Here is a 27,909-nt window from a genome sequence, read left to right as displayed (position 1 = left end):
AAACTCCATTGGTGCAGTGCTGCCTATGCCTCTGTGAGAGCACGTGCTTGGAGGCAGGGGGTAGGAATCATTATTCTGTTTCAAGCCATGATCCTAATCTTGCTCCTTTTGAATCCCACCGGAGTTTGGTCATTCACTTCAATAAGAACAGCACCAGACTCTTTTTTTTATTATGATGATGAATCACTTGCAGTAAGAGGCAGTCGTATTAATTATTTGCATTGTGATAGTGCCTCGGGACTTCAGTAAATCAATATTGACTGAAAAAGTAAGATCTCAAGGCCTACAGTAATCTCTGTACAGGAATTTTCCCAACCATCATCATAAATGGCATGTTGCTAACATACAGGGTTTTTTTTATAATTTTCTTTGTTTATTTCTCTCTTTTGGCCATCATTTGGTAAAGGTTGCTTTGTCCTTTGTATTGCTGCAAAAGGCTGCTTGGCTCTTATTTATATCTATGCACCAGCTCGAATCTCAAATGCTTTACGAACTGTGATGAACCTATCCTCAGGCTACCTGTGTAATCGTTAGCATTCTCACTTACATATGATGGTTTGTGGCAGAGCTGGGTAATAATAACAACAATATATAGCTCTTACAGAACTTTTCATTCCGAGATCTCAAAGCACTTGACAAAGTATCCCCACTGTACAGGTGGGGAAACTGAGGCACGGGAGGTGAAATGACTTGCCCAAGGTCACCCGGCAGGCCAGTGACAGAGCCAGGAATAGAACCCGATGTTCTCTGTCCTGTTCTCTATCCTGTGCTTTAAACATAAGACCATCCTCCATCTCTGTTAAGCTCACCCTGGGTGATTTAAGTGTTGTGTCAAATGGTTCAGTGAAAATTGATTGGATTAAAACACAAGCCCAAGATATTTAGAATCTCAGGAGACATTACCAACCAGTTTCTGAAGATTTTGAAATGGAACCAATTTTGGCTCTCACCATCTGATTTTTGTATTGTAACAAACGAACCAACTGAGATACAATAATAGCTCGTATAGAAAAGGATCATCGCTAATTGTATATTGTTTAGGTGAGCACCGCACATAAAATTGTTACAAGCATATATTAAATATATTCAGTAATCTTCCGGTTACAAGACTTCTGCAAAACTACTTTGTCCACTCCTTCAAATGTGTTGTGATTCTGAATACTGGAAACGGAAATAATACAACCATTGATTTGGAAAATGGTTTGTGCATGTTTAACGTCCTCAGCACTAAGACCTGATGTGATTAACATGTATAGTAATTTAGGGTAATGGCACACATGAAGGCTGGCCTAGATTCTCGTCTTTTACATTAGGAAAATTATTTCTATTCTGTATTGCATGCAATGATACTAAGAGAACATTGTCATGGTAATTGGTATTTACTAATACACGGCATATCATCGTGGCAGCTGGATGCATTAAATACATTTTTTTAAAAATCCATGAAAGTTAAAAAAGCCACCCTCAAAAGATGACAGATGGGTGAGTTTTCTTTGAAATATTTGCTCTTAAAAGGTTATTCAATGGTCTACTTCTAACACAGGCCTTTGAGCAAGGCACTTAATGTTTCTGTCCCTTAAGTTCTCCATCTGTAAAATAAGTTCTCCATCTTTGTAATGCACAATGAGATTTATTGATGGAAAGGCATAGCATAAGTCCTAGACCAGGGGTTCTCAAACTGGGGGTTGGGACCCCTGAGGGTCGCGAGGTTACTACATGGGGGGTTGCGAGCTGTCAACCTCCATCCCAAACCCCGCTTTGCCTCCAGTATTTATAATGGTGTTAAACATATATAAAAAACGTGCTTTTAATGTATAAGGGTGGGTCGCATGCAGAGACTTGCTATGTGAAAGGGGTCACTGGTAAAAAAGTTTGAGAGCCACTAGATGGTATTACCTCATAGTCCTTGCTAACAGAGAGCAATCTGTGCAGGGTAATTGCAGTGAACTATAGAAGCCGTTCACTATTTTGATGCTTCTACTACTGTGTAAGTATGCTTATTAGAATAAAATGTTTCATATGGTGTTTAAGGTATGTAAAATACTCACGTTTCTGTTAGAATTAACACTTTTTTTTATTATTCTCTAGAATTTATTGTTATCCACAATGGCATTATAACCAACTACAAAGATCTGAGAAAATTTTTGGTAAGTAAAACTAGCTGTGTGTCAAAGCTCTGGGATAAAGTTATAATGGCACCTAGTACTGGTTAAATCTCAAAGTCCTTGATTAGCTGCCTACATTTCTTGCTACTGTGGTGTGGAACCCACAGGTGGTAATAGTGCCCAGCGATTTTAACATACAAAGCTGGAGATTCTTCTGAGACAGCTGAAGACTTCATGGCTTTCATGGTGACCATGGGATTATCTCAGGTCATGTGGCTGCCCATGCTTTGATCTGGTTTGTGGGTGGAGAGTAGAAATTGAAGGGATGGAAATTACCCCTCAAGTCTCATGGACTGATCATACCTTCATGTGTATGAGGTTGGGAATCTTCTCTTTCAGGATGAAGGATCTGTTTTGATGCTCTGGCCTTTGGAGGGTAATGGAAATTGCATTGCCAGCTGACCATTCTGCTAACAGGACTTCGTAATCCTTTGCTCTTTGCTATTGACAGAGTTGCTCCCCCGTGCCCTGTATTCAGTTTCATACATCCAGAGCACCCTGATTTATGGGTAGCGTGAGACAGATTATACAAGAAAAAAGACTGTTGTGGAGATATTTGTTGTGCACGAGACTGGTTGATATGAATTCTTGTCTGAATTGTTTTTCCTTACTTAGGGAGCTTCTTAAATAGGGGCAGTCTATGCAGTTACTGTTTTTGTGTGTCCTGCAAGACTCTCCTCTGTTGTCTACATTAACAGTGAACAGCCCCATCACATCTCATCTGCAGATTTCCCTTGCATCCACTCTGATGCCATCCCTTACTCTTTTCCTTTAATTTCTCACTCTGCTCTGTCTCCTACCCTTCACAATACAAACATGCTTTAGTCTCCCCATCTTAACAACAAACAAAAAACCTTGAGCCCATTTGCATCTCCAGCTACTTCCCTATCTCTACCTCTCCCTTTCATCTCTAAGATCATTGAATTTGCTGTGTACAGTCACAGTCTAGAGTTCTTCTCCAGTCCTGTTTTTGCCCCTCGCGCTCCACTGAATCTGTTCCCACCAAAGTGTCTAATGTCGTCATCTCGTGTCTTGATTTACTACATTCTCGTCTCTAGCCTTGACAAATATCCATTCAAAATCTGCTCCTATCCATTCAGAATGCTGCTGCCAAGATAATTCTTCTAGCCTGTCACTTTGACTATGTCATCCGTCTACTGCTTCCCCTTTCTCCATCTCATCAGACATAAGCTAATTGTCTTCACTTTCAAGGCCCTTCACTGCTTATCTCCACCCAACTATCATCTTTCATTCACTATCGACTCCCAATTCCGATCGGCCCATGATTCCAGCCTCCATCATCTACTTGTTACATTTTCAAACTAGCACCTTTTGTGCTTAAAAGGAGCTCCTTGTAAACATCTGCAAAGCTACCACCCTGTCCTCCTTCAAAACCCTCCATGATGCCTACAAAAAATTTGACAGCGGTTAAGGTGCTGGTGTTCTGAGACCCGCTGTGTATCAGGCTGACCACTGTTGTCTCATTATTTCCTTGTACTCTTCTATCTGTCAGTATCAATCTTTGTTTCTTGTTTTACACTTAGATTGTAAGTTCTTTGGGGGCAGGGACCATCTCTCTCTTCTGAGTTTGTGCAGTGCCCAACACAATGGGGTTCTGGTCCATGACTAGCGCTTCTAGACGTGACAAATAATGAACAGTAATAACAAACTGGGGTTTTTTGGTTTGCTTTCAGGAAAGCAAAGGGTATGATTTTGAGTCTGAGACCGACACAGAAACCATTGCCAAGCTTGTCAAGTACATGTACGACAACCGCGAAAGTGACGACATTAGCTTCACCACCTTGGTGGAGAGGGTTATCCAGCAACTGGTAATATATTAATTAATTTTAAAAATCGGTTGATTCAAACTTTTTTTTTTTTTTTAGACCCAGAGGCAATACTTCTGATGGTGTCTCAAATGAAAATAAAAGCTATGGTAAAATATTTGAAAGTTGGAATACTGGAATTGCAATACTCAGCTGACTAATGGTCAGTCTAGTCCAATAGGCTGTCTGTATTCCATATTCTTCAGTGAGTAGTGCAAGAAATCCCATAACGGACAATTAAAGAATAACCTGTACAGAGATGTTTCTTCCAGGCAATCAGTGTTTGATTTATGTCATGAAGCGCAAGAATTTATATTCCTATCTAATGTAACTATGGATATTGTTCATATAAATGTTTAATCCTGCTAAGCTTGTAGGCCAGATCTACATTGTAAACTTGTCACTAAGTCACAATTTAAAGCCCTGTCTTAGGAGAGCATCCCTATTTAGGACAGGATTTAAGCTTGTGCTTAGTCCCATTGGCGTCATTGGGACCTACTTAAAAGTTAAGTCTGTGTTTCCTTTGCTGAATCTGGACCTAAGGTTAGTTGGTCGTAAAACTCCAGTAATGGAAGAAATGCTGACCTCTTGTGGAAACTTTCTTAAAAAGCATGTATGTTTACCTGAGATTTTTTTTTATTAATATGCACAGCCCTGTGCATAAAAACAGTTAGTTTACTTCCTCCTGGTGCTATTTTGTTCTGGAAACAATTAACGTTAATAACCATGGAATGCCAGGGAAATGGCAGCAGCCCGAGGCCATGCACAGTTTTTCCATGGTATGTGTTCCAAGTGGCAAACAATTTTGCGAACAGACGCAGGTCAAGCAGCGCAAAGATTTGTTTGCTGAATCCTTGGTGTAGTACGTCAGCTCACCAAAATCTGAATTGGTGTCAGAGCTTTTATAGTGGTAGGCAGTTAAGCCTAACCAGGGAATCCTGTTTTTTAAAAATAACTGGCTTAGAACAAGCGAATTAAGGGGGATGGTTTCAAAATTAGGCACCTGAAATAATCAGCGACCATGAAATATGTGCCAACAGACAGTTGTTTTGTTGAACAAGAATGTTCTTATGGGTGCAGGTTACATGTTGGTGTTTGAAAAATGTGGCTGTAAGTGTAGTTTGAAATGGTACAATAATTTGTATATTTCGCCTTTCTTTCCAGGAAGGTGCTTTTGCCCTTGTGTTTAAAAGTGTCCATTACCATGGTCAAGCAGTTGGCACCAGGTAAAGATTGCTATTGTATCTCTCAATAGACAGTATTCCCCTTTTAATCACAATCAAAGCAAATACATTTTTAACCCCTCTCCCTTCTTGCTGATGATGGCTGGTGTATCAGTCAGAGGAGAGTAACATAGAGGATGCTCTTACTGCACTGTGTGAGAATCTGCATTTTCTGTGTTGCATACTTTTTTCTCCTCTCTTTCCCCCATTTCAGCACAAAACACTTCAAAAGGCCTCCTTTGGAGAAATACTTCAGTACCAGATTTGTGGTCAGAATCTCGCTTATACTCACATACAACTGGTCTGAAATAACCTAGGTCTCTTGGCCTTTGGGGGCATGCCACAAGGCAAATCTGGTTGTGAAGGCTGCTGTGGAAGTTGGCCTTGGAAAGAGAAGTCGGATTTGTGGGTCGGGAACTTGTTTTTGTAATGTATGGCAGTGGCACCTAAAGCCTTGGAGGGACACCCCCTTTATTTATTTATTTAATAAATTGGGCTACTTTGATTTTCAAGTGTATCATGCGAGTGCCTTAATAGGACCTCTAAATCCCACACTTAGACTTTCAAAAGCCAACCAAGAGATTTAGCCACACTATTCCCATTAATTTTAACTAAAGTGTGGCTAAATCCCTAATAAACTTTGAAAGCCTCAATTTTAGTATCTGCCATTAGGTGCATATAATGGGTAATAACCATTTAAAATACTGGCTTGAGCATGCAAGTGCAGGATTTCAGTGCTCATATTAGGGAATCTGCCCCAGTTTTAAGTCTTCGTTGCTTTTAGCCTTTGCCTTCATATCTCATTGTCTAGCTCTGTTCCTGGAAAGGGTGAATGCTAAATTTGTATTTTCATTTGAGGAAGGTTAGTGTAACTGAGATCAGAATTTTGTCCTATATCTTGCAGCCTCCTTCACTTTCTTCACAATTAATTGGTTAATGAGATTCAGTAAAACAAGCTGGATGAGGTTAATTGGTTTAGATACCGTGGTGTCGAACAACAGTCCCTCAAGTTTAAGGTTTCTATGTTGAAGCTCCATGTATCATCAGTTACAGCTCCATGTTTCGTTTGCAGACGAGGAAGCCCCCTGCTGATTGGAGTTCGAAGTGAACACAAGCTCTCCACTGACCACATTCCAATACTGTACAGAACAGGTAAATTAGAAGTGACTTTCTCTTTGTTATATTGTTACACTATTTAAAATTATTATTTTCCACTGATTGTGTGAAGTTATTTTTCTTTCTTGTTACACTTTCAGCTGTGCAATCTATGGATCATTCTGTTGGTGGAATATCCATAGAAGCGGAGAAAGGTGCCTACTTGAGACATCCCTTTAATACTACAAGTTCTGCTGTTTTTTTCTTAGAAAAAGAATTGAAAATAAGGGAAATTAGAACTGCCTCTTTAGTATGTGGTTATTGCTTTCCATGTAGCAAAATGAAACAAACCAGAAGAAAAGGATTTCTTCTTTATAGAACACCACAAATAAATACAACCCCCCACCACCTTATCCCCAAGTTTCAGTGTTCTAGTGATTCTGAACATGTACATAGTACATTGTGAGCGTTAACTTAGCTAACTGATGTTTTAGGTATAGGTTCGTTCTTGAGTTCCCTGCGGCATTATTCACTGCACGAAAGAGTGAATAAGTTTAAAAAAAAAAAAAAAAAAAAAAAAAAAAGTAGAAACAATGAAATTAGAAACCACTGTCATGCTGGGAAATCTTGTCACTGAAGCAGAGCTGTGTTTTGAGCAAAATGTAGTTCATCTGATCTACAGCACATCATGGATACAATGAGGTTCGAATTACAGCTTGGGTTTATTTCCCTTTTGCTCCTTGTATCCGGAATCTTTTTTACAAAAATCTGTTTGTGTGTTTTGAGTTTGGGGTGTGCCTTTAGCTGCAATGAATCATTATTTATTAACAATCTAATCTGTTTTCTCAAGTACTCCATTTCTGTCTTAAAAATAACCTTTCACTTACGATCTGACAAAATGTTCAGCTAAATTAGGAGAGTTCTCTATTAAAGGAAAAGGATGGGGCGTGATACTCACCTGGTGTAAATCAGTAGGACTTCATTTTCAGTAGCATGTGGTTGCAAGAATAGTTATTTCAGTGGTTGAAATGTGTGGGCTGGTGCCAGTGGAGAATTTGAACCTCAATGCTATTGAAGTTCTTCTTGTGCCAATAGCTCACCCAGGTAACCTTTTATTAACTACATCCCCTTGTAACCTGGGGAAAACTGATTATTTGAGTGGACAGTGATTACAATTATATTTAATACAAGCCAAAGGAGAGGTGGTGTGCAAAAGTTTGTTGTTCCACATGTTCAACAGGTTTCCCTGGAAGTTAGTGTTAATGGGTAAAAATTGCCTGCATCCCACGTTCAAAAGTAACATAGGCATTTAAAAACCAAAGTCCATTGACTTTAAATGGGACTTAGTTTCTTTGAAAATGTCTTTGACCTTTGACAATTTTACCCAAAGCCTCAAGTTAAAATAGAGGGGGAGAGGGGAACAACCCAGAACTACCAAATTCTGGTGAAAGCGCAGCCTAAGATTTGTGGTGTAGCATGGACCTAGAAGTACAGTGTGCTGACTCCACAAGGTGTTAAGACTTCATCGTTGCACAGGGCTGAATGTAATTTTATGTAGGTACGTCCTAATGGGATGCACATGCTTGGAATAGCGAGTGACCTCAATAAGATGAGAGGGTTTTGAAGCTACGGAGGCAATCGTGGACCAGGTGCGGTAGGGCTCCTAGTTATTATTAACGCTTGAAGTGTAAGGAGTAGGTGATTTCTGCTTCCTTCCATCTTTGTACGCATAGATAAAGATTCTGTGGCACGCCAGTCTGTCTAGTTAAAATGCAATAAACTGGTTGGTTTCTCACTTTTCAAAAACATTTCACACCTGTGGTAAGAACTTCTGCTGACAGCCTGGGCATGATGCGCTGCTCTTCCTTTGTTAACTGGCAATAGGGTTTCGTATTATCCCTAGGAATTATCTATAATGGATGGTGGTTTTAGTCAAAGACAGTGACATTAACATAGGCCGCTCTGTCTTTGCAAGTGCCTCTTAAAGCAATTTCAAATGTAGCCTTGCTCAAGTAAGCATAGAGAATATCTCATATTAAGTAGAAGCTAATACGAATCTGTGCTACGTTAGCATTTTAAAACTAGCATATGCTTAAAATTGCTACAGTGGAAGTTGATATGGTATCAAAATATGCTCAGCAGTTTTTCCTCCGAGAGATTTTGAAGTACTTGTTTTATTCTCCCTGCCACCCCCAATTGTCTGCAAAATCTCCCCCTTTTTTTGGTCCGTGATGCAAGCCCTGAGTAGGCAGTAGCAGTCATTGTTCTGAAGGTGAGGAATTGCTGTTGTGTTGCTGTTAGAGCCTAAAAAGTGGCAGCCAGGCAATACTTATCAGTGATATATATCCACTGATGATATGCAGCTGGCTTTGGTTTGCTGAAACTGAACTTCTTAAGTGCTGATGACAAAAAGATTGAATCTAATGGAAAGCAATGCTGACATAATAAAGATGATGCAGTGAAATGTCGTACCTGGGGAAAGAAAATCTGCATGCTTCAATCAAGGGTGGGCGGTTTATTTGGAGAATGGCCACTAGCACCATCGCTCTGCCTTTTCTGGTGGTTGTGTTCTTTGTTTTCTGATTTGCAAATTGAAAGGAACATAAAAATCTGAAGCGCTCTGAACTGTTGGTTTAGTGGAACTTCCTTATTTTCCCTCAGTATCAACATGAAAGCAATATTTTTGATTTTAGAAAAAAGTTTTTGGAAAATTTAACTAAATTGCAGCTGTATTGATCTGAATATTAGCTATTGTTGTGGGGGGAGGGTATTTAAATCAATGAAGTACATGTTCTGTAATTAAAATGTTACCCAGTTTATGCTATTTTAGTACAAGTAAAATAATTAGGCCTGTAGAGTGTATTCCTTGTAGTATATGTCAACTTAAAATTTGTCATCCTTGAATTTTAGACAGAATAGAAAAGAGAAACTTGTAGAATAACCCATCTATCCTCTGTGACTTCTCTTTATCACCCCCTGCCAATGCAAGGTTGATCTCTCTGGCATGTTTAGTGTTTTGTCCAAGCTCAAATGTTAAGCAACCAGTCTTAGCCACTTCTCTCAGACTATACTACAGTCTTAGTCTTCACTGGTAAACAATTTCTTGAAGTTAAGAAAAAAAAATTCTAGAGCAGGTTAAAAAATGTTGAAAGACTGAGGGAATTTTCAGTGAAATTTTAGGCTTTTGGAAAAATTTCTACCAACATCCCAAAAATGTCTCCTACGGCTCATTGGTGTTAGTCACGCCTCCTTGGACCAACAAAAATAATTCCTATGAGCTGTTAAATCTGACTGCCCAGACTGCAGGCTGCCAATGTTACAAGCTTGGACCAAAATTATGAGAAGCTCATTTGTCAGTTGCTCCACTTCTGGTCTCCCACGAACAGTACTGAGCTCTTGTACTCCGTGGCCATTGTACAAATGCTAATAGCAAATGGACCAGGAGAAAGAGAGTTTGCTTTTGGTGCGGAGAATTTTTATTAAACATGGGGATGTAAAGTAGAGAGAGTCCCACTTGCCTCTCAAACACCACGGTGAGTGTGCACAGCAGTTATTAAAAAAAAATGTTTAAACTTGTAAGCAGGACAGAGTGAGTGAAAAAATATGGGTATCTAATAAATGTGAAACCTTGTGAAATGATTTGAGTCATTTTTCAGAGTAGAATCGTACAGAGACTTCCTACTTTAGTTCTTTTATTGAAGTTCTCTATAGACACACTACAAGTATGGAACATATCAATAGCATGTTTAATGTCAAGTAGATTTAATCCAAAAAGCTTTCAGTGCCGTGTAAGCAAACTAAGAAAGGGCTCAAGAATGGGAACAAATAATGTTACCCAGAAAAAAAATCCTGATCGCTTTTGCTAAGCCTATTTTCATCAGTGTTAAATTGACTATAGCCCCTTGATCTCAACCAAAATGTGAAGTGTTCAAAATAATGCTTCATGTTGGTACTGTGAGTTGGGAACTGTGATCAAGTTTGACACATTGCAGCGTCTGTTCTTTATTGTGGAAGTGTATGTGACACTGATTGCTAATACAGTGTATAACATTAAAGGTAAAGACAAGAAAGGAAGTTGCAGCCTCTCCCGTATCGACAGCACCACCTGTCTTTTCCCTGTTGAAGAGAAAGCTGTGGAGTACTACTTTGCTTCTGATGCGAGGTGAGATTCTTCAGTATCTTTAGTGGATTCCAAGACAACTGTTGACATGCCCTTTCAATTTAGAGCCCTAATGGGTAACCTGCGTTACAACTGTTACTTTATCAATACTTAGCAAAGGGTGCGTAACAACTCTCATAGTGTCTTACAAACATCAACTAGATGTCACTTACTTACCATTCATAAATTGCATGTCCTTCTTTACTGATGCTGGGGAGGGGGTGAAAGGCAGGTTAAATAAGACTTTGTTAAAGAAATGAAGACTTATCACTTCTCGGCTCTCTGTGAGCTGAGGGGTGAAAACATTATTTACTGTGGCATTGTCCTAGTACAAGTTCATCAGTTAATATGCTTCCAGAGATGAGTAATGGGAATCTTGTGAAGACAGCGGCCAAAATTAAAAAGACAGACCCAGAAATTGAGGAGAATTGTGCAGTTCTTCTAAGGACTCTGTGCATGCCTAATTCCCTGTATCCCCTAAAAAGTCTTTTATGTTAACTCTACTGGAGGGTAAAAGCTAATGGTAAAAAACTAACCTTGTTGAATCCTTGGTCTTTAGCATGTTAGGAAAGTAACAGTGTTTGTTCCAGAAACACATGTAAGTGTGACCATAATTGACTTCTGCAGCTCCTTTCCTCTGAGAGTTTTGAAGAGCTTTAAGGATACAGCCTTAGGATACCCGTGTGTCTTTTCCCCCTTTTACAGAGATTAAGTGACTTACTCAAGGCCATTTCTATGCTAGGTAAACAGGGTTAACTGTAACCAGCAGATATATTTAAATATGGTTTGCCCTGTCCAAAGTCATGTTTAAAATCACATCAGTTAAAAGCTTGTATTTTCAAACCTATTTTTCAAGTGTAGAAATGGCCGAAGTTAACAGCGGAGGTGGGAATAGAATCCAGTAATGCTGGCTCCCAGTCTATGGCTTGCAACGATTAGACTACGCTGTTGCATAATACGCTTTGCCTTAGGAATTCATAGAGATTTCTAAAAGTGGGGCCTTAAATTAATCAAATAATGACACACTAAAAAGTGAACTGTCCAACTTCTTTAAATAAATTGCCCATTTGATTATGGGCTCAGCTCTAGCCCTCATCTCCTTTGTGAAGTAGTGTCCTATGGCAACTGGTCTATTCTCTTTCTAGTGCTGTCATCGAGCACACAAATAGAGTGATTTTCCTTGAAGACGATGACGTAGCAGCTGTGGTGGACGGTCGTCTTTCTATCCACCGGATCAAACGCACAGCGGGTGACCACCCTGGGCGTGCAGTCCAGACCCTGCAGATGGAACTACAGCAGATCATGAAGGGTAAAAGTTCTTCACCATTTCCTCCATTTAAATATAGGGCCATTCCCTGCCATCGGGAACCGGTGGTTTAATAACCAAAACTGGGGCTGCCGATTCTCTCTTCCATTCAGAAGCATCCCTTGTTTCCCAGATTGGTCCCCAAGAGAAACTAGAACTTGCCCTTTTTGGATCAGACCATGAGTCCATCAAGTCTGGTGTCTGATCTCCAGCAGTGACCAATTCCTGATGCTTTGGTGAAAGGTGAAATAACAGCATCATGCACCTTCCTGTGACACGATCATGTACAGGAGTGAGAAAAATCACTTCTGACCATTCTGACAATCAGCATGTTCGCCCCCATGTGTTCACCTGTTAATTGCATTAATAGTATAACAAAGTTTCCATTGTGTGTGTGTGTGTGTGTGTGTTTTTTTTTTTTTTTTTTAAGGTAACTTCAGTTCATTTATGCAGAAGGAAATTTTTGAGCAACCAGAATCTGTTGTTAACACAATGAGAGGAAGAGTCAACTTTGATGACTACACTGGTAATTTAAATTAATCCTTTTACAGTTTTAAAGTTAGCGCCTGCCAAATTTGGGGTGGGGTGATACAGAGTAGATGTGTGGCCTAAGAGAAGGAAGTTCTATATCTATGTAAGAAGTGCCATTACGTAGAAGGGACCTTCCATAGCTGTGTCAGGAGAGTTCATTCTCTCTGCTGACAAACTTGCCATATATGATGGCTTCTACTATGTGGGTGCCTTCTCTGCTAAGAAACAGACTGAGACACTTCAGCTCTTTTAACCTAAGATGATATACATCAGAGGGGCCCCGGAGATCAATGTGTTATGTGTGTCCTTGAGCGAATTGGCCATCTTGACTTTTTCATCCACATCCATTACAGTGAATCTGGGCGGGTTGAAGGATCACATCAAGGAGATTCAGCGGTGTCGGCGTTTAATCCTGATTGCTTGTGGGACAAGCTACCATGCCGGAGTTGCGGTAAGTGGTTGTCACTGTTTCCTTGCAAACCTTGGCTGAATTAGCTGCTGCTATTATGAATACTGAGCAGGTTAATGACCAGTCAGTTGTACTATAGAAATATACACTCTGGGGCCAGATTTTCAATGGTGTTTAAGGAGCCCAAGTCCCCTTGACTTTGAGTGCCTAAGTCACTTTTGAAAAGTTTACCTGTAGTTTTTCTTTATTCCTATAACAAACTTCTGAAAACAAAACTTCTCATCATATGGTAAAAATTGTCAAGGAAAGGGACAATGTAATAGTGAGAAGGCTTCAGAAAGTTAAAAGCTCTTAGAGGGGCACATCTGACTTGCTCCTTTGCTATTTTATATGTTGGAGGGGAAGTTCTATGGCTTGTGTTGTACAGGAGGTCATACTAGATGATCATAATGGTTCCTTCAGACTTTGATGGAACATTATCAAAGAGCCATTCACAATGCAGTGGTTCTACTTTATGCCACAGCATTTCCTAAACACTTGCAGATTCAGGGCCGAGTTTAAACCATGTGTAACCCTGCTCCTCTGAGATACGATATAATCGCGGGGCACAAAGGTACGGCTCTAATTCAAACATTGTTGGGTCGCAGCATGAGAGCCCATATGCCTGGGATTCAAGATAATCCATACATTTGCTAAGGAATTTAATTTTTTTAAGGAAGACTATACATTTAAAAAAAAAAAAATCACACTTAAACCAAGCTGCATTAAATTAGTTTTTTGAGACCCTGAAAATGAAACGGACACTCATCTGGCTAGTTTCATGATCTAGAGTAAGGGTCCCTATGCTGAGGGGCTGTTTGTACAGTACAGTGGAGTCCTGGTCTATGGATAAAGCCCCAAGGCCCTCTTGTAATACAAATAATTATAGAAGACCATCAAGGGCTGAAATAGGTTTTCAGTTTTGCCCCCAGTACTGATTAGTGCTTTTGGGGTGCTTCAGGAATGTTATTTCCTAATGAACGCCCAGGTTGGAGTCTAGACATCCTCCTTGGACAGGTTGCAGTGAAACAGATTTTGAAAAATAACTTTACTTTGTAAACAATTTTTGATATAAGCAGCTGTGTTTGTCAATAGTACGCTACTTCAGTTTGTGGGTCTGCCCCTATAGATCTTTTTGCAGTGTCAAGGTCATAAGTAACCTTTCTTATTACTGATCTAGTGTGATTTAGAATCTAGGTCTAGTGACTAGTCTTGGGTTATATTTTCATTAACCTGCATAATGGTATTTTGACTGTAATATTTTCCAGTGGTTGGCAATTTTGAAGGCTTCTTTTGTTAAATGTGTTTAAACACATTGTAACTTCCTGACATCTCTATTTTACCAGACTCGTCAAGTGCTAGAAGAATTGACTGAATTGCCTGTTATGGTTGAACTAGCCAGTGACTTTTTGGACAGAAACACTCCAGTTTTCAGAGATGACGTCTGCTTTTTTATCAGCCAGTCAGGTAGGGTCACTCCTGTACTACTAAGGAGAAATCCATAGGACCAAATTCTGCTGTCTGAGAGTAGGATTGCCTGGGGTATACACCAATGTAGAAATTGGCCCATCTCATCCATCTTCATACCAGTGCAGGATACATGTACTAGTGTGTTTTGTCTAGTCCTGTGGCAAAAATTGTTGTACCCTTTCTGTAGAGAACTTTTCCCCAGCCTAATAAAATAGAACTTATGATGTGGAATATCAGGTTAAACTCTTATACATTTTCCCTTTTTAAATGTTTTCTTATTGTCCCTTTAAACAACTATAGGGACCTCATCCAGTGGCTTTTGAAATAAATAATTTACACAGAAATCATTACACAAGAATATCTAAAATAACAAATCACACATTGGAATGGAGCATAAGCTAAAACACACACTTAGGCTAAAGAATAAATGGTATCCTTAATGGGCTACATTACACTGAAACCAGATGGATAAATTTTTAATAGTATAGGACATTTGCAACAAAGCAAGGTGATTATTCCCTTTTGTGGTGTCCTGTTATCTTGAACTTTAATATGAAAAGTCATATTTGGAAGGAAATAGGTGTTTTTTCCTTTTCTTTCCTGTCACTATATGCTAGGGGGGAAAAATATAGTGAAATTAAATTGTGTTATCAAAATACAAAAGCCACCCGTGAGCAATTTAAAGTGTTAATAAATTCTTAATCTTTACTACCAGAAAACTCTACTGAATAACTAACTTGTTTCAGCAGTGTGTTTCCTGGGTGTATGTGCTGAGAATTTAATCTTTCAGCCAGTTTGACTATTCCAACTTTCACTCATGTTTTGAGTACACATGTAGCTGCTGTTTTTCTCTAGGAACAATGGCATCTGTTTCTAACATGGTTCCCGTTTGTGAGTGTACCACAGGCACACGCGTCCCCTTAAAATTTGGATATAACCAATAAACGAGATTCCTCTGATATCTGCATTATTCTTGCTGTCTCATGAGAGCAGAACACTGCTGAATATCTCCAGATGCTAGAAAACCAAAGTAAATATTGAGGTCACAAATACCCCTCCCTGCATTGTTGCTTTAGCCTTTTAAAAATTCTTCAGTCTGGTGGTGATCTAAGCATTATAGCATGCAGTCAAGGATTTCTGAATATTGCTACATCATAGTAAAAGTAGAATCTACTGATTTAACCTTATTTTTGTTACCTCTTGATGTAGCTTATACTGTGCACATACAGTTAGAGGGAATGCCCCTTGGGGTATTATTCATTAATGCATTCCAGTAAGACATGGCAAAATTAAGGGATTTTTCTTTCTAATATTGGCTTTGGGGTGTAGCTCTGCATGCAATAGAAGTGGATCATCAATATAATTTTCTGCTCATTTGAATCAAGTTGTTCAGAGGCTGTAAATAGCTGCAGAATTGTCACACTTTGTCTCCAAAGAAACCCTGACCCTCTTCTTCCCCTCTGATGTAAACAATTGATTGAGCCAGCCCCATCTCATATAGTGCACACCCTATGCCTTTGAGAGATTGTTTTTAAAAGGTTAAAATTGCATGGCATTTAAGCCAGAACCGAGCCAGATTGTGTGACCAAAATACCCCTGCACTTAGACCAGCCCTATAGTTTTCTACAGGTGGTAGATACAAAACCATGTTTTTAGGGGGGAGGAAACCACCAAAAATGTAGTTTTGACAGCTTGCAGCAGAACTTTGTAATAAAGAATATTGGGGGTTATAAATATTCAAATATGACTAGGAATAAGGGCTCTCTTATGGGCCCCAACTCTGCTCCTCCTCGCCATCTTGCCTTTAGAGTTTTTGGCAGTCTGTTATTTTGAATTGGTGCATAGCAGGTATTATAAATTGTAGGACATTTATCGTTTGCATCTTAATGTTAACATGATTTAAGATATTGCAAGTTAATTTGGTCCGAGTATACTACCTATGCAACTATATATATTAAAGTATAGTGTTCTTTGCTCATGGTGAATTACTAATAATCAAGACAAGAGATCTATTTTCATTATAATTTGCAAGACATTTACCATTCCTGCTGAACACTTTCCATTACACTAAAAACTAATGGCACTCAAAGCATTGGGTAATTGCAAACTACAGTATCATCCTGAAACTTCCGCTGACCTATTTGACTTTGTGTCCTCCAGCACAGAGTAGTAATACGGCTTGCAATGATCTTGCCTATAACTGAACTTAAATTGTGACCATGTAAATTAATCTTTGCAGGCGAGACAGCAGATACTTTGATGGGTCTTCGATACTGTAAGGAAAGGGGAGCCCTCACTGTAGGAATAACTAATACCGTGGGCAGTTCCATATCCAGGGAGACCGACTGCGGTGTCCATATCAACGCAGGACCAGAGATTGGTGTGGCTAGCACAAAGGTGAATACCAAATAGATAGTTCTCGCATTCATTTAAAGTATAGTTGACTGTGCTTTTTATTCTAACTGAAGCTCTTTAACCATATTTAAACTGCATGGTACTTCACAGTGTGAGATTTTTAGCAGTTTATGTATTAGCCAGCTTCTGCACATACAAAAAAAAAAAAACACAACCCCGTTGTGTTGGTACAAACTGATTAAGACTAAACATTCTGTGGCTCAATGGAAGTCTGTAGTAGTTTATGATGGAATAGTCTTTAAGTCAGGGAACAAAGCAAATTCATTCTTTGATCCAAGGATATGTAGATAAGAAAAAACTATTTAAAGAATAATAAGGCATTTTATTTTAAACTGTTTCACTCTTAGTACATGAGTCAAAGGAATTAAAAATAAAATAGCTAAAATTGCTCAGTACACAACAGTAAATCTGATTATATACACGGACAAAGATTTTACATTGCCCAAAACAACATATCTATTGTGCATTTAAGATGGATGAGTCTGTCACGGAGTAGCAGGGTTGCAGACTGCTGGGATACATTTTTAAGGGAATCGGAGTTTTAACAGAAGGAAATCGTGGGACACCTTGTTACTACTTGGGTGGCTAACCACCATCTCACTTTTCCTTCCAAGTCTGTTCGTATTTAAAGAGACTAACTTTTTCTATAAAAAATAAACAGCTGGGGGAACCCTATTTTTATTTCAACTTGTTTAAAATGTGCTAATTTAGTGGCTCTTGGCACATGTACAATTCACAATCCAGATTCTGCTATAAATCTGGAGTAATCATGCAAGTTGATGAAGTTACACCTGTAGAAGTGAAAGGAGAATCAGTCCTGTTAACATTAAAATCTTACTGTGGTCCACTTAATAGTTCCTCCAATCCCTCCTGCAGTTAAGACTTTCCAGCTGCCTCTTCAGGGACTCTTCCATGAAGCAAGAGGTGTAAATCAAACTTTACAGCATGGTGTAATTTATCAGGCTGGGGCTGTGGTGGACTAACAAGTTCCAAATTTGAGGGCCCCCCTTAAACTCCATGTTTTCAGACCCTTCTCATTTAACCCAAATGCTGTGTGATAGATATTACAAGGAAAGAGGAGCTTGCTGCAGAATAGAATTGTGCAGACAATGTGCCTGCATAATTCACACTGAAGGCAGTGGTCTTAGCCCTTGGTAGACAATTTACACCTCTACTCTTCCTCTTCTCTGTGGTTGTTGTACAAGCTATAACTATGCCACTACATCACCTTCATGTTCATACAATATCTGCCCCAATCTCTCACTGGGGCTGAATAAGAGAAACATGTATGAGAAAATGAAGGAGGCTTCCTCTAACTGGTGGACAAGGAGGAGCAGGCTTATTTATCCCACAAACTGCTATCTCAGGTTAGTTTCCAGAGCTGGTTGGCAGAAAATGTTTTGAAAGTTTTTCTGTTTTTTGTTAGGGCAATTTTCCAACATTTCTCTCATAGTTTGCCCCGGGTGCTCCATCTGTGGTGCAGGTCACAAAAGAGGGGATTAAATGTCTGAATTATTCCGATGAAAGGAAGTAGCTTCACTTAACGGCATACTAAAAAGGTAGTAATTTTAGTAAATAGCTATGCACTTAAAAAAAAAAAAAAGCTGTCTCCTAACTATGGGGTTTAGTTGCCCTGACTGATATAGTTGACCAAGGTACAGTGTAAAATACTTGCTTTGCTGCATTTGCTTGATAAAGTGCTTCTGCACTTTGACATCATCTCTCTTAAACTTAACTAAATCAAAGCAGATTTCAATCTGCTACATAAATTCAGCCAAAAACCACAGTTGAGTTTAACAGTTCACTGGGGAATTTGATCATGGAAAATTCATGACTCCTGCAAAAACTCGTGTGAGCTATTTGTCCATAGACTTTTTTGGCATTGCCAACACTGTACCGTTTGTAGGTCACTGAAAACGTATTTTCTTTCTAGTGATGCAGAGACTTACCTGTATGTGCTGCAGTTTCAACATAGATTGATAACTAATGATCAGCTGTAGAAGACATTGCTCAGAAAATCCAATTTGAGAACATAAGAATCCAAAAGGCAGCCTTTGCTGGTGACAGAAAAAATCCAAGTACTGTTAACTGTACCAGTTAATACAAAAGAGCAACTTTAACCTTCAACTGTATACTACCAAGTACAACGGTGCTAGAGTCTTAGATTTAAAAAACTTTAGTCATGCAGCAAAGTTTTATAACTTCGGCAGCAAATTAGTTGATAAACTTGTTTTCCATAAATGATGATGGATGCATAGTTACAAAACTTTTTTCTTTGTACAAACTTTAGATAGTTAAATACATTTCTTGATTCTGCTAGTAATAGAATGCCTGAATAGCAAAAAAATGTCAACACAGGCAAACCCATTGATTTTTTTTGTTTGTTTGTTTTTTGCACCTTTCAAGGATTTCAAAGCACTTTACAGATTAAGCCTTGAAAGAGCAATGTTTTACACTATTGAAGCAGAAGCTTGTTTAAAGATAATTACTTTCATTTGAAAATTTAGCTACAACCTGTGAGTTCACCTGTTAATTTTAATTCCTGGTTTGCTTTGCAGCCAGAAATGAAAGTTATCGTTTATTTGTAAAATGTTGGGTTTTACTTTATTATGCAGCCTAAGAAAGGTGTAAAAGCTCAATCTGCAGTTCCCGGGCTCATTCTGTGCAGTTAAATATTTACCTTATGACCATTTTAGTTGAGCAGGCCTCCTCTTTAATTCTTGTTTTATAAGAAGTCAGTTAAAAATTGCAAGGTGAGATTGTTCGCTACTATCTACAAAGGCCAGACAAGGGAAAATGTATGTTAGTCAAACTCTTTGGATTGAAATATCTCGATTAAACTCTCAGGTCAATAATCCAAAAAAATTTCTAGGAAAAAAAGCTGATGTTTAGCTGTTGTCATTTTAACCTTTTTGTTAATCTTTTCTTCTTTTAATGGCTGTATCAGAATTTATTACCCTAGAGATGGAGGGCCTGATAGTACTAGTTACACCTCCAACTTTCATCCTGGTCCAGCTGAACTCAATGGGATTTTTGCCATTGACTCTAATTGTATCAGCCTTTATTCAATAAGTGCAATAAAAAGTAAATTCTCTCATTATGTGATATCAAATCTTCCACTTAACATGCCATGAGATAATAGCAAACAATTTACTTTGCACTATTCTTGAACACTAAATGTGTGTGTGTGTGTTAGCTAAGGCAGTTAGGAATGAAATTGTTGCACAATTTGAAGAGATGTCTTGCATGTTTCAGTTGCTTGTTTCCTTACTTAATAAAGGATAAAAGGTTCATTTTTATAGCTTGAAGTGACTTTCATGATAAAAACAGAACAGTTTCAAACCAGTCTTTGATTTTAAGGGAACCTTTAAAAAGAAAAAGTTAACTCCTGAACCAGTTAATGTGCCCATTAAAAACTATACATTTAAGCCACAAAATGGTGTTTTCTCCCTTTAGCCGCTGATGGCATTACAGCCCTAGAGCAGTGCTGTCTTAATTGTGGTGGTCTCCAGCTGTTGCCCAGGCTACATTAATTTCACAAAGCCATTGTTTGCAATATGGCATCTTTACGATACTTTTTAAATCTTAGCGATTAAAAATGATCCCAAAGCCTTGGACTTGATTCTCACTCATGTTACGTTCCTTTTATGACACTGACCGTGTAAATGGACCTTACCATATACGCTGGTTGGGATTTTCAAAGGTGCCACTGAAATTCAGTTCTTAAACAGGCACCTAATTCCTTTAAACCCCCAGCCATCATTCTTTTGACGAGTGCAGGGTACTCTGACATCTGTATTTCCAGGATCATGCATTTATACAAGCTAGCTAAGTATTAAATTTGTGATACTTGGGCATATGAGGTTCTATATGTGTTCAGACTCTGTATAGACTGGCTGTTTAATCCTCACAATCATAGTCCATCAAGTAATGCCATCATGTTTAGAAGCATATAAGATATTTATTTGTCTCTCCTCTTTAGGCCTACACTAGCCAGTTTGTTTCTCTGGTGATGTTTGCCCTCATGATGTGTGATGATAGGATTTCTATGCAAGAAAGACGCAAAGAAATCATGCATGGTCTCAAGGTCCTACCAGGTATGAAGCATCTTTCTTAATATTGCATTTACACTGTTCTTGCGGAGTGAAATTAAATACTGCATAGATCTTGTGCAAGCCCTCTACCAAGAGATTAAGTTCCACTGAAAAATAGGGCATTATGGCAAGATGAAGATAGCTGGTATATCCACATTTCAGTGTGAACTTTGGACCTGATTCTCATTCAGAAGAATTCATCGGCAGAACAATGTAAAGGGGCTTTGGTGCCGGGGGGAAAAAAATCAGGATCACTAAATCCCCACTGTAAAGTTGCAGTTAATATTAGAGGAAGGCAAACAAGTTTGTTTGCTCCTGGTACTGAGTAAATGTGTGTGTCTGTCTCTTTAGTTTGTATTTTGGATTAACCCTTTGCCTCTTCCTAACTAATTAGACTTGATTAAAGAAGTGCTGAGCATGGATGATGAGATCCAGAAACTGGCAACAGAGCTTTACCATCAGAAGTCGGTCTTGATTATGGGACGTGGCTATCACTACGCTACGTGTCTCGAGGGAGCTTTGGTAAGGAGTTTCTCTTCCTTTAAAACCCCTCTGAACTGCCTTGGGTAGATCTGGATGATAAATGCACACCCACTGGCACTTAACTTGGATCTGAGGATTGTATGAGCTTTAAACATGGGTTGTTGACATTATTAAACCTCATTGCCCTCCATTAATGCTGGATGGACTTTTACTTTTCCAATCACTGTGTTACTGCACTAAAGCTTTGCCATTGGGTGAGTTCCTTTAATGACTGAGGGATTGTCTTTCAAGAGTGCTCAGTACCCATGTAATCGGGGCCAGATTTTCAAAACTGACCAGCATGCACCCTACAGTGCCCACTGAAGATCTGGCCCTGTCTTCAGCAGGAGTTATGTGCTGCTACTATTGACACTTAATATTTCCTCTTCTCACACTTACACAGAGTCTGACCTTTTCAAGCCCTAATACAAACATTAAGCCGTAGTGCTCCTGGGAAGGAAGGTCGGTATTATCCGTTTTACAGATAGGGTTTAAAGAGAGACTTAGGGGCAAGGGCAGCTGTGGGTATAGAATCCAGGAGGGCTGATGGCCTCTCTTCTGAGCCACTTGACCCAGATCCAGGTTTCCAGCCTGCTTTAGCTGACTTATGCAGACAACAGGCTGGCCCAGAGTTCACCAATAAACAATTTAGTTAAATCACCCTTCCCCTGGAATGTGGAGGTAGCTTTAGAGCTAGTTTCTTCCTATGATGATGCATCAACACCTCCCTATACTTGCTCAGTGTACTGAACAAGGGCCAAAGTGTAGTTTGATTAACAGGGATATCCTTCTTCCTCTCTAGAAAATAAAAGAAATCACATACATGCACTCAGAAGGCATAATGGCTGGTGAGCTGAAGCATGGTCCCCTCGCCCTGGTAGACAAGTTGATGCCTGTTATCATGATCATCACAAGGGACCATACGTATACTAAGTGCCAGAATGCTCTCCAGCAGGTTATAGCGCGGCAGGTGAGTAATTGGAGATGGATGTGAATGGCATCATCCCATGTCTAGAAGTTTAAATTGTTCCCTTCATTGCTAAGTCTACTGTAAGCAGTTTTACGGTTCCTTTGTGGGATTTTAGAATGCCAGTTCAAGTCCAGCAGTAACAACTTTATTACCATCAAATGACTACTCAGTAGTCTTGGGCCAGTTAGAGCCCATACCTAAAAATTGCACTCTGAAGTAAATAGTCTGTTGGGGCTTTTAAGTGTCAGTTTTCGACAAGATACCTAAAAGGTAATAGTCTAGCGTATGGCTTATTGGTTTAAAGAGGTTTATCTTGAAATTCCAAAACAAGATAATGCATCATTTTTTGTGAAGAAGACTGCTGTAATTTTTTAAAATGAAATGGTTCTCTCTAAGGAAAATGCAGGTTAGGTTCAAAGTCTTTTCAAAAAAGCAACATGGCAAATGTAAAATACTATTGCTATTCTCACTTGCCTTGTTTATTTTTAAGTGAAAGGTTCCTGCCCTTCTTGAGATCAGTGGGAGTTTTGCCAGGGATTTCAACAGAAGCAAGTAAGGGCCCTATCAGACAACCTTTCTGGAGTATTGTGTATCTAACTCTGCCTGTTGACACTTCTCTTTCTTCCAGGGGCGACCGGTAGTGATTTGTGATAAGGAAGACACAGAGACAATTAATAATAATAAGAGGACAATCAAAGTTCCTCATTCCGTGGACTGTCTGCAAGGAATCTTGAGTGTCATCCCTTTACAGCTTCTGGCTTTCCATCTTGCAGTTCTCAGAGGATATGATGTAAGTACTATACTACCTTTAAATACCTTCCTTTATTGTCTATATTCTCTCCAAAAGGACTTATAGTAGATCTATTATACTGAACAGAACCCTATACAGTTCTTTGAATTTACTAGCACCTTTAATCTAATAGCACATTATAAATCAGAGTCCATCCACACAGCTCCTTAATGTGTGGCAGGCTAGAGCACTGTTTGTGAGAAGCCAGGATGTAAATTGACAAAGTCTTGTGTAGACAAGCTCCCTGGGTGCAGAAAATTAAGCTTAAATTGCCACTTGTGCTAGATCAGAGAAGTTTCCTGTATTTTGATTTATTTACAACAATTCTCTTGGCTGAACTACTATTTCCTACTTGCAAACCCTAGTAAAGAATGTTTGAAAAATAGTCACGTTTTATAGCACTTTTCTTTGAAACTGCCACAAGTTCTCAGACTTAACAATGAACTTACATGACATATGTACTATGCAAGTCCAACATTCAGTACAGGGGTTTGTTTTTACTGGTAATATGGTTACACTGATTACCTTTTCATGCTAAAATTGTAAAATTATTTTAAACTAAGGGAGACTGAATAGTTCCCTGCAGTAACTTTTGTCTTCTCCCTTCTTTAAAAGGGAGACTGTGTATCCGTGATCAACTCCTACCCTTTATGCCTCAGTTTACACCTCTTAAAATAAGCATCTTAAACCTCGCTGGAGTAAATATTTTACAAAACACTAATAGTTTGAGCCTGTGCTACATAGGTGCAGGAGAGGCCTTGCAAGAGCAGTTTTGAAAACTGCAACTAATATGAAATTTTTTTCATGACACATTTTTTGCTTGTTTGGACAAAAGCCTTTTAACAGATGCTAGTAACTTTAATATTGTCTTACCTGAAGTGGCATGTGTGGTCTTGCTTACAAAAATTCCATTATTCTTTTTCTTTTTACAGGTTGATTTTCCAAGAAATCTGGCCAAATCTGTAACTGTAGAGTAAAAGTGCATCTGAATCTTAGGAGTATGGGGAAGTAAATGGAGAGACTTTTTGGGTACCAAAATACCTTGATTTTAAAGTCCCCTAAATTAAATAGTTTGTGTATAAAATCACCATAATTGTTACATTAGTGATTGTCAAATTGATTCCATATGTCATGTCAATAGCTTTGTTTTGTTGAAAGGTGTTCACTAGGAGACTTGGTAATCTTTTAAAGGAAGCAGTTTGGGGGGCAATTTAATGAGAATTTAGGTATAACTGAGATAATGCAATTGACTAAAGTATCTGCAGTGCCTCCACTAGTGAAGGTACGTGCCAATGTCGGACACTGAAATTAGAACTGTATTAGGCCATGAATGCGTCTACAGAGATTCAGACATGATGGTTTAGAAGAGATTAGGTCAAATTCGGCCCTGTTTACATAAAGGGAAATCCAGTGACTAATCAGAATCTCTCCTTAAATCCTTTTATGTAATTTGGTTAGCGAGCCTAAAATTAGAAAGGATCTGGTCTATGCCAAATGCCTAGCAACTGACAATCCTGCTGTTAGACAACATAACTATGGAGTTGTCGCAGCTCATTCTAACATGGAAGTGAGAGCAGCATCTGACCCAGTATTGGATAGTTTACCAAAATAGAAGGAACGTTCAAAGGCCCAGCTTGTAATATTTGCAAACAATATCATCCCCTTGTTTTTGGGGGGGGGAAAAGAAGGAGAAATCTAGTGCTCCCACATGCGCACTGCAACACTAAAGAGAATCCCAATGTAGGTTCTGGGTTTATTGTGCTGCTGCTGTTGGAAAGCATGATTTGGAACATATACAAGAAACTTGCACTAAGAACAGGATCCTTGTATATTTCACACACCTCCCTGCTTACTCCATTCCATGTGTACACATGACCATGTCCCTCAACAAAGATGTCAGTCCATCAAGGAAATTGACTGTTGGCCAGGAGAGTTGCAGGGAACAAATGCGTGGCTTTCATTTCTGCAGCTCAGGCTGCTGTTACTTAGTGTGAGTGACAGCAAATAGTTTCAGTGGCATATATGGTTTGGGTTTGAGAATTAGACCAGAAAAATTAAAGCTTCATTCACAAGACTACAAACAATATTTTAAGTAACTTGCAGAAGATGTTAAATAACAAAGGTACCTTGAACTTCAACAAAAGTCTCAATTTTATATGGTCAGTGGTGGGTTTGAAGTAAACAGCCAGAGATACACACAAGGCATATAAAAGAACATAGTACTGTAGGATGTAAAGTGAAGCCAGTAGCTTATTAGTGGAACATGAAGGTCACTTGCAATATTTAGGGATTTTTTTCTTCACAAAATGTAATATTTTGACCTTGTAGAAGTCTGCTTTACCAGAGGGACTGTCCAACGCTAGGGTAAGAACTTGACTACAACATACTCACTCAGAGAGCCGAGTGCTGAATTGCATAATCCAGGTGGACTCAGGAGACAATTACTCACACAGGTTCAAAAGACCGTAGCTTTAGCAATGTTATTTGTCATTCTTTAAATTGATATGAACTGAAGTAAATAATATAAGCTTCCTGCATTTTTGTATCTTATTCATAGATCTGTTCGCTGCTTAGTTATACCATCTTAGCAAGAGCTGGAAGCATATGTTCAACTAAACCAATAATGACCTGAACTTAAGTTTGTCATTTAAAGAAAAATCGAGTACAGTTATTAATGCATTGTATGTGGGCCATGATTTGTGCTGAGCTATTAATTTGTATTTAGGAATGAAGTAGTAAATGTAGCAATTTAATTCCTACAGTATTTGCTAATTACAATAGATGCTAATTTCATTAGACACCTCAGCCTGAACTGACAAGTGAGACTTCCCCACAATGATTTACAAACAAGCAACATTTTTTGTTTAGCCCAGCACTACATCTTAGCTAAAGCAAGTTTAACCTGAACCTTCCTTCTGATGTGACTTGCCTCAGCTTATGTTAGTTTCATTTTTAAAAGGGAGGGAGCTGCCGTTCAAGCAGTTTAACTTGGAAGGGCTGAAGTCAAGGGGACATTACATTACATTCTAATGTAAGTGATGCCCTTAAAGGGGGAAGCTATTGTACCCATCCATTTCCTGGAGAGGAATTGATTTGGAGGTCTTTTTCCCTAATCAACTTGGAAAATTAACTAGAAGTGCTCGTCTAGGTTTGTACAGATGTAGAAGTGGGACAGCTGCTTCTCCACTGGTATATTAAGTATATGCTAGTTATATTTAAATAGATTTGTGCCATGTAGCAATTCATGATTGAGAACATCAAGTGCTTACTATTTATGAAAAGAAAATAGCAACATTGATATAAAGGACCAAAGAAATAGGATACTAAGTTAAAGAGCTGTAGTTTCTACAGAGCTGTTTTATCTTGAGATTTTATAAATATTGCAAAGTCACTCATTTAGTTTGATGATATGAAGAATAGAGGCTACCCATCCTAATTTTAAGGCATGTAGCCTATAAGACTTACTACACAAACTTTTCACTAGTTAGAAATTGAGCAAAATTAACCCCAACCCTGTAAATTGCAGAGGAAGAGAGTAAACCAGGGAACCACATTAAGGTCCAACGCTCAGCCTGCTAAAATTGAAATATGTGACTAGACTATCAGATATTGCAATGTATAAGAAGACTTATGGAACACACTCACTGTGAAGAATTTTTTTTGAATGATTATGGTATGATATCCTTAAAGCATCTCATTTTTGCCAATTGCCATGCCAGCGTGCTGAGAGATTGTATACAGGATTTTCTTATGTCGCTAGATAGTTTGCTGAAACAATGTTTGTCCATCTCCTCTCCCAGACTAGTTTATCCTCCTGCTGCTAGCTGGAAGTTTTAGACTGTCTTGTGCTCTCTGAAATGAATGTTTAAATTACTGAGCCAGTAACATTAGTTCCATCCTAACTAATGTATTAAAAAAAAAAAACAGTAGCCCTCTCCTTAAAATTGAGCCTCAGATCAATCAAATGTATAGGTTCATCCTTGCTGTTCGCATAAACTTGTCTGAAAAGCATTTTTAGTAAAAATGTAGCATATGTTCACTTTTGTTTTAGTGCATATACTCTTCTCCTAATCCATGTGCATAAAGAGTTCAACAATAACTCCTACTGCTGCTCTTTCAAGAGAAGAAATTGAAGGTTGCCTACCAATTATTTAACAAATCCAGAGTGTTTTTAAACTTACTGAAATATAGAACTAGAAAATTTTTCAGGCAAAGAACTCTGTTCTTCCCTGTGGAAGTGCTATTGTATTTGCTAAGCAGGTCTCATTCAAGTTCATGCCTGGAACTTGATGCAGGTATATTGATACTAGGGTATACAGTAGCAGAAGCATTGTGACAACTGGAAAAGGTTTAAGCCATTGTCTCCCCTCTCCTGCTAATCTGCCCTGCCTATTGTTAGAGTATTGCATAAAAGACTGCAAGAGGAGGCCCTGTGTGTGTTTAAAATCCTGACATTTGCTGCCCTGCCATATTTACCAGTACAATGGCACTTAAAACCTTACCCTGGACATGCTCTAACTAGCACCTTCTGTGTTTGTGGACTAAGTTACTCTGATCGGGGGATATTCTTTGGGCCTCAACTTTTACTGAACAGCAAGACCCAAAGGCAACAAACCTGGCCTCTAGTCTACTTTAAATTATGTGCCAATAAAGAGGCTGTCCTAAAAACATTTGAACAGCTTTTCAAATGTAAGTTAAATTCCAATGTAATCCCCCACCTAGAAATAATGGTGATATGCTTCTGGCACCTGTGTGTTAAATGAAATATCCTTTGACATGCTTGGTTTGCTCAAAGGCGGAGATACACTTTTTAAATTACCATTCATAGGGGTGGGGGGAGAAGTAGCAGCTTTAAAAATCTTCACCCAATTTATATTTAAACACAGGAGACAAAA

At 38.8% G+C, this 27,909-nt stretch overlaps 1 protein-coding gene across 2 annotated transcripts in view; it reads left to right on the top strand.

Moving 5' to 3' along the window:
• Positions 1-24,101, top strand: part of GFPT1 (glutamine--fructose-6-phosphate transaminase 1) — a 47,446-nt gene extending 23,345 nt beyond the window's left edge. Inside the window, exons 5-20 of one of the 2 annotated variants that reach the window (XM_054017443.1) lie at positions 2,089-2,147; positions 3,860-3,994; positions 5,156-5,217; positions 6,287-6,366; positions 6,471-6,524; positions 10,366-10,471; positions 11,614-11,777; positions 12,205-12,300; positions 12,659-12,756; positions 14,100-14,220; positions 16,463-16,620; positions 20,621-20,735; positions 21,127-21,254; positions 22,057-22,224; positions 22,853-23,014; positions 23,947-24,101. In XM_054017443.1, the coding sequence (XP_053873418.1) occupies positions 2,089-2,147; positions 3,860-3,994; positions 5,156-5,217; positions 6,287-6,366; positions 6,471-6,524; positions 10,366-10,471; positions 11,614-11,777; positions 12,205-12,300; positions 12,659-12,756; positions 14,100-14,220; positions 16,463-16,620; positions 20,621-20,735; positions 21,127-21,254; positions 22,057-22,224; positions 22,853-23,014; positions 23,947-23,991 (1,751 nt within the window). In that variant the 3' untranslated portion in view covers positions 23,992-24,101. The remainder of the gene's footprint in view (positions 1-2,088; positions 2,148-3,859; positions 3,995-5,155; positions 5,218-6,286; positions 6,367-6,470; positions 6,525-10,365; positions 10,472-11,613; positions 11,778-12,204; positions 12,301-12,658; positions 12,757-14,099; positions 14,221-16,462; positions 16,621-20,620; positions 20,736-21,126; positions 21,255-22,056; positions 22,225-22,852; positions 23,015-23,946) is intronic. The other variant, XM_054017444.1, reaches the window with a different exon arrangement.
• Positions 24,102-27,909: the final 3,808 nt, after the last annotated feature.

This window comes from Malaclemys terrapin, chromosome 2 (assembly GCF_027887155.1).
Source record: "Malaclemys terrapin pileata isolate rMalTer1 chromosome 2, rMalTer1.hap1, whole genome shotgun sequence".
Lineage (NCBI taxonomy): Eukaryota > Metazoa > Chordata > Testudines > Emydidae > Malaclemys > Malaclemys terrapin.
This window is presented reverse-complemented; position numbering and strand designations above follow the sequence as displayed.